At 42.7% G+C, this 7,461-nt stretch overlaps 1 protein-coding gene and 1 pseudogene across 1 annotated transcript; one reads left to right on the forward strand and one right to left on the reverse strand.

Moving 5' to 3' along the window:
* Positions 1–2,215: 2,215 nt before the first annotated feature.
* On the reverse strand, positions 2,216–3,614 carry LOC122029106 (annotated as a pseudogene).
* Positions 3,615–6,350: 2,736 nt separating this feature from the next.
* LOC122029107 (small polypeptide DEVIL 5-like) lies at positions 6,351–6,467 on the forward strand. Its single transcript, XM_042588059.1, has one exon. The coding sequence runs from the start codon at positions 6,351–6,353 to the stop codon at positions 6,465–6,467; it is 117 nt and encodes a 38-aa protein (XP_042443993.1).
* Positions 6,468–7,461: the final 994 nt, after the last annotated feature.

A 7,461-nucleotide genomic window follows, 5' to 3' on the forward strand; every position in this document is an offset into this window, starting at 1 on the left:
GCTCCAGCATTAGTTTGTTCATGTAATTCTTAGAAAGATTTTTAGAAATTTTGTAGGCATCTACGATTGATGCCCACAAACTATTACGTGGAAAAGCATTTAATGCGTACCTTATTAAGTCTCTATTTTCCATTTGGTGGCCTATCGCATGAAGCCCGTTGAGGATGTCCTTGATCCTCGCGTGGAGTTTCACCTTCCTGCATTTTTATATTAAGAATTTTATTCAAAAGCAGGTCTCGTTTTGTTACCTTGGCGTCGCTCGTTCCCTCGTGCAGCTCGATCAATTTGTCCCACAGCTCTTTAGCATTTTTGTGTGGACCGACTCTGTTCAGTTCTTCTCTTGTTAATCTGCACTGTAGAGTGTTGATCGCTTTATTTTCTGTTGACGCCTTTTTCTTCAAATCTGCTGTCCAGTCTTCAGGATCCAGTATATTCTCGGAGTTGTCCGTTGGAATTTTATAGGGTCTCGTGACGCTCATCCACTGGTCGAAGTCTGTTTTGAGGTAAACCTCCTTGCGCTTCTTCCAGTACGGAAAATCATCCCCGTTGAAGAGTGGAGGTAGTACTGTGCTGAATCCTTCTGTCTGAGACATTTTAGTCCTGCACACAGAAGAAAGAAAAGAGAAAGAAAAAAGATCCCAAGACTTGGTCTTGGATTAGTAGTGCGGAAGAAGAAAAATATAGAAGTATCTAAATTGGTGTTGCACCAATTTTGATTTAATTGCAACGAAAAAAAATTTCCAAAACCGGAAATAATACCAGATTGGAATTAAGCGTACTGAAACCGAAAGAGTAACTGCGATATATACCACTTGTAGGACCGTGATCGATCGATAGAGGGGGGGTGAATATCGATTCGAAAACTCGAGTGTAAAAGTACGCAGCGGAAAAGTAAATGAACACAGTTGATTTTACTTCGTTCGGAGCCTGTGACGACTCCTACTCGAAGGCCCGTGGTCCTTGACCACTTTCGTTGGGCAATCACTAGCAATTCGAATATGATTACAAAAAGTGTACAAGAAATGCTAATGAAAGAAAGTGATACCGACAAGGAAATTAACCAAAGAAGAAGAAGCACTTTGTCGGAGCTTTGTTAGCGTCGTAGGAGCGTAGAGCAGCAGGACTAGCAGTCGAAGAGTTCTCAGTTGTGTTTGAAGCTCCACCCCTGGGGCTTCTTTTATATGCTGCTCCGGGCGCCTGGATCCCTTCCGGGCGCCCTGGTGCGACGTGGCAAGTCCAGTCAGGATGCTCCACGTGGTGAGGCGACGCAGAGGATAAAAGTTGCCTCTGGGTGCCCGAACCACCTTTTTCCAGAGATTCCTTCTCCTGCAAAACAAGGTTAGTCCGAGGCAAAATATATCCTGCAACACAAATTGTTAGCACAATTTATAAAATATGAATTAACAGAAAAAGTATGACTTAGATTCCGTCTTTTCGAGACCGGAATCTAGTCACGATCTCGGCTTAGATTTCCGAAATGGATCTACGTCGGATCGACGCCTAATGTTCCCTTCCCGGGAACGCGTCCTCGCAGTCACTCCCCTCCAGTGACTTACCTTACTTACCTACCAAACGTCCGGTCAGCCCTTCGACCCGTCTGGACTTCTCGCCAGCTATACGGTCAGCCCATCGACCTAGCTGGACTTCTCGCCAAGCGTCCGATCAGCCCGTCGACCCGCTTGGACTTCTCGCCAGCTATCCGGTCAGCCCGTCGACCTAGCTGGGCTTCGTGCCAGACATCCGGTCAGCCCGTCGACCTGTCTGGACTTCTCCTGCACACTCGATCAAAGTGTCAAACAACAACAAAACTAACTTAACCCATTTGTCATTCATCAAAACCTAGGTTAGACCGTTAGTGCTACCCGCACCAACAAAACGCACCAGGAAAACGAACTCTAGTATGCTATGCATTTGAGCAGTCACTCGAAGCTAACAAAATTAAAGAGGTCCGGCACTGGAAATTCAAGCTTTCACCATTCTTAATTTGACAATATTATTAGTTTAAGAAAAGCGTTAGATAAATCTGTCAAAGTTGACTTCCATACCTTCTTTTCCCTGGCCAGGTAGACATGGCCGAACTTTCCTCTTCCAAGGGGCTTCCCGATATCAAAATCATTCAGCGTCCATCGTTTATCCACTTCTGAAGCTTTCAAAGGAGACTATTGGGAAGAATCTATAGAAGTACCTTAAGGCATTTCTGGTCATTCAGCGTCCATCATTCAGCGTCCGACACGTAAAGCTTGATGTTGTTCATCTTCTTTCTGGTGTCGAATAGGTCGAACGGAGCACGCTTCGGCACGAAAAGGATGGCTTTGAACTCGAGTTGTCCTTCTACGGAGAAATGTTTCACGGCCAAGTGTTCCTCCCAGTCATTGGTCAGGCTCTTATAGAACAAAGCATACTCTTCCTTCATGATCTCTTCTGGCTTTCGCAGCCAGATCGGTTTCTGCTTGTTGATCTGCTGCCATTCGTGGGAGACTTCTTTCACATTCTTCTTCTGGGACTTTTTGTCCTTGTCTTCGTCGACTTCTTCAATGTCGCCGTCCTCTTCCTTCTTCGATTCCTCATCGTCCTCATCGTCACTAATTTCTTTCTCGGTGGTCTTCTCTGTCCATAAATAGATCGGATAGCTGATGAACTCCGAGTGCTTCTTCACCAGATCCTTAATTCTCCTCTCTTCCAAGTATTCCAGCTACAAGATGGGGCAATTTGTATCTTTAATTACTAACTGGTGGGAGAAATTGAGAAAACTACAGTAGCAGCTAAAAATCTAGACTATTTAGAGATAAACAAGTACCTGGTCCTCTTTGAGGTAGAGGGTGATTTTGGTTCCCCGGCCGAGCTGCTCGCCGGCTGTGTCTCTTGTGACAGTAAATGAACCACCGGCTTGTGATTCCTAGATATACTGCTCGTCGTCATTGTGCCTGGTTATCACAATAACCTTCTCGGCGACCAGGTAGGCGAAGTAGAAACCGACACCAAATTGACCAATCATGCGTGTCCGCGCCGGCTTGGAGTGCCTCCATGAACTCCTTGGTGCTGGACCGTGCGATAGTGCCCAAATTGTTCACCAGATCTACAAAGACAAAAACAATTACCAATGTTCTAGCTATTTCATGTTTTCAGGTTTCACCGATCCATCACTTGGAGAGCATCATTTACCAAAAAATGGTGTACCCTCAAAAAGTTGGATTACGATGAACTACTTGCAGTGAACACAAACATTCGAACGAGCATCCCGACAAGGTGCGGAGAAGAGAAACTACCAGCTTTAGTCATGTCGATGTCGCTGTCGATGATGGAAAGCGTCTTGTTCGCCTTGTCAGGCACAAGGCGGATGAAGAGCTCCGGCTGGGCGTCCAGCTTGCTCTTGTCGATGAGACCCTCGAACCGGATCTTATCGAGTACCTGCAGTCACACGATTTGCTTCAGCAACGACAACACAGGGGAAAAAAATGGGAGCAGCAACATGGAAAGCAGTGATGTCTCACATCCGAGGCGTTGCTAATCAGCTAGCGCAGGAAGATCTCCTTGTTGGAGTAGAAGGTGTTGATGATGAGACTCAGCAACTGGTTGATCTCCGCCTGGAACATGAAGGTCTCCGTCTCCCCCATCTACACGTCCGCCATCACCTCGATCGAAAGAAACTGGTTTCGCGAACGGGAACCGGAATCGAATGAATCAAGTGCTTTGATGCGATCTCGTCGGCCCCTACCTTAGCCGGGAAGAGCGAAGAGAGGAAGGAGGAGGAGGAAGAGAGGATCGGACGAGGAGGCAGAATGGAACGATTTATGCTGCGATTTTGCTTAGGACCGAAGCAGGTGGTTTTGATCCTAATCAGGAGAGGAAGGGGCGTCGATCCAGGAAGGGGAAGAGGGAGATGAGGCTGAGAGAGATGGTCGGAGGTTTAGGTTTATGTTTAGGTTTAGGCTAAGAGAAGGGGCGCGATATTGGTTTAGGTTTGGAGGGAACTTTGTGAAGTGTTGTAAATTTTGACTGGTGGAAAAATTAAATTATTTTTTTTTTGTTCATTAACATCGGATTTTAAAAATCGCTATTAAAACCGGTGTCTATTAACAAAAAAAAAGGCGCTCATAGACATCGGCTAAAAAACCGATGTCTATGAGCGAAAATCTGCGCTCATAGACACCGATTTTTGAAAAAATCGATGTAAAATACTCAAAGACATCGGTTTTTACTTAAAACTGTTGTTGTTCCACCGATGTCTATGAAAATTTTTCTTGTAGTGTATTTTTTATAGGGCATAGAAATTCCGAGCTAGAGCTAGAGGTGGGGTTAAAAGATTCAAAAGGAGGGGTCTCACCATGCTTACAAGTACTAACTTCCAATGGATAAACAAAGATAACGGGAGAGGAGACAGGGATAGAGAGAAAAACGGCATTCTTTAGTAAGTAAGAGAGCTCTGTCAGGAGCAATTATCAGCCTTTGAAAGTATTGAGGTGTCATTTATGTACTTTACCAACAAGGAAAATTTTCCATCTTACACTATCTTTTTTCTTAAATTCTTTATTTGTCTTTAGTGCATCGTTTTAATCTAGATCATTATTGTCCCTCGAATTTTAAATTTATTTGATCTAGACTACCTTCTGTCAAAATTATTTAATCCATTCATTTTTGGCTACTCTACCTTAAATCCAAATCACTCAATCTAGACTACTTGAACATGATCTCCAAATTCACTTAGTTGAGACTGTCTTTCATTGAATCTAACCTCCAAACTAGCATTATTAAATCTGTACACTAGATGCAACAATTAAATATACATCTAACTTAAATTATATTGTCAAACTACTTAAACACTGCACTATAGTTAAATCTAACCAAATGAGAAATATTTTTTAAGAATCTTTTTCTTTTTAATGTTTGTAAGGACGACAAATATAAAATTGTATTAAGATAATTGAAATTTAAAAGCTCTCTTTTAATTTTACCTCCCATCAATTCAGATATCAATACTTGAAATCACGTAGTATTGAGCTAAGCAACTTTCGATTTAAGATAATCTTTTATTTTATTGATCGAGAGTGATTTATTAATTCAATTAAATTAAACCTCAATGTGTACCAGAACCAGAAGTGAAAGCTCTGAAGATTTCAGCACTGAGTGAGACATTGACTGACATTAATTCAAACCTCATGCATGTTTTTTTGGCCGCCTTCAAATTAGTTCATGCTCGTGCGGTATCCTAGATAAATTGACACTCATTGTTCACAGAACTTCACAAGGTCGCCACTATATATATATGTATCTTCCAAACTCAATATTAATTTTAATTTTATCCAAGACTATGGCCAACCAGCATATCAAACACCAGACACTCGAATCGTCTTGAAGGTTGTGCTGGAATTGTAATATACTGTACACAATTATAAACTTAACTAGCCAATAAGTCCTATAATAAATAATTAACAAAAATCAAACACCTGTAGCGGAATCTTGTTGCAGACTTGGAACAGCACTCTGAGAGTTGAAAGGCTTTGCAGCTGTTATCCACTACAAATCAAAATCCGCAGCTGACTGATATGTATAAATTACACCAGACGGACGCTGCAAATCTTCATCAAAATAAGGGCAATTAAAGTCCGATCCACAGGGCAATGTTTGGAGAAAAACAAATTGTACAAGGTCCTCCATTCCACATACACTAAGTAATTTTTTAGGAGATGGTGTCCAATTGTCCCATTACAAATGCTCATCTAAATGGAATCTTTAATTAATCGGCCAACGAAATTGTGTCACTTTTGCGATTAACAATGAACACAGAGAACTAAAGATGCAGCTACCAGAGTAGCAGCGCACGTATATTACCAACAAGTGTGCACAGCCTCTGAAGATATTGTAGACTTATCATTAGATTCAGTAAACTATGGTAAGTCCTTGTCCGTACGTGGTTGGGGAGGGAAACAAGGAATCAAAGTTGTCTTTTGAAACGGTAGCATTTGCATTTGAGTGTTCTCCAGCTGGTGTGGCCTGGACTGGCGAGCTTTCTTTTCTTGAAGTTGCTGAACAAGCAGTGTTTGTTGCCAATGGAATCCAAACGGTTGAATTAAGTTTTTCTCTCTTTCATGATTTCAGTAATAGTATTCCTCCATGTTGAAGTAGTATGTCTTTCTCGTAGAGTCTCATCAAAAATCGTGCAGCGGAACAAGCACAGTTAGTGCATGCAACTACACTCTTCTTAATTAACAAATCAGCTGCTCTTTTTCCCTCGACAAGGGCTTCGTGTGCTGCACCACCTTCGCTCGATAAAAAGGCCTCCATGGATGGCCAAGTTATCGAAGCCATAAGGACAGATAACTATTCTACTTGTGCACCAAACGTGAAGAAGCATGAAGAAGGTGTTGCAGCGAAGGGGGCTCAGGCTGTGCAGGGCCCTCAGAGAACAGAAGGCGAAGCTTTACATCATCCGGCGCTGCGTCGTCATGCTCCTTTGCTGGCATGATTGATCGACCAACCATTTCCTTAGTTTGACTTTGGATTTTTTTTTTCCCCCATTGCAGTTTCTGCCAAAGTGGTGATGGAATTCTAGCTCCGATCATCCGATGGCGTGCATGTATAGTTCCATATTCTAGTATTCTAGACTTTGAGATCCAGTTTTGTGTATTCTACTAAGGATCTTCCTTAATTATTATTTCTCTTTGTAAGGTGAGATTTCCAGCCATAGACCTTGTGATCATGCTGAGCTTAACCTGAAGCTTTACAGCCATGCATGAATCTGTAGCCTTCTGTTGTGCCAGAGCTATATTTTTGAGTGTTTTTATGAGGAGCGATGGATCAATTTGATTTAATCCACAAGATTGGGCAAATATGTTTACATTTCTACTCTGTTCTTGCACCACATTACCAAAACTTTTTTTTTTTAATAAATCATGATTTAATTCATAACTCATTTTCAATATGCGGGGCAAATCTTCATCTTAAGTTGTTGATCCCGTCCGAAAAAAGAGACGGGACCAAATATGATTTCATCTTAAAGCGGAAACAGTGCCAAATATGATCCGGAGATAGAGATCGATGGCGGAACCTTGGAGGAGTCGGTCAGCGTGGCTTTGGTTTAAGATGGTAGCAATCTCTCCTGTTGTGAGTCGTCGAGCGATGATAAGAGCAGAAGAGCGGAGTCCACTATTGGGGCTCGATAAACTTTGGCCGCTCTGCCTCCACATGATGGATTACATGAGCTCAGGGTTCTTGATGTTGTTGAGTGGCACCCGTTCAGGGCCCCTTTAGCGGTTGGTGGGTGTGGGTCGCTCTGCGCTCCGGGATTACCACCGACTTGAGGATCACTTCCTTCTTTTGAGCCCACTAAGCCTCCTCGATATTGATATACTTAGTGGCCCGCCCGAGCAGCTGGTCAAAGTCTCTTGAGGGCTTTTGGATGAGTGAACAAAAGAAGTCGTCATCTGTAAGTCCTTGGGAAAAGAAACTTACTAAGATCTTCGG

The sequence above is a fragment of the Zingiber officinale genome, chromosome 10B (assembly GCF_018446385.1).
Source record: "Zingiber officinale cultivar Zhangliang chromosome 10B, Zo_v1.1, whole genome shotgun sequence".
Classification (NCBI taxonomy): domain Eukaryota; kingdom Viridiplantae; phylum Streptophyta; class Magnoliopsida; order Zingiberales; family Zingiberaceae; genus Zingiber; species Zingiber officinale.

Excerpts from the sequence above, each read along its gene's own strand:
- LOC122029107 (XM_042588059.1), top strand. The coding sequence starts at position 6,351 with ATGAAGAAGGTGTTGCAGCGAAGGGGGCTCAGGCTGTGCAGGGCCCTC.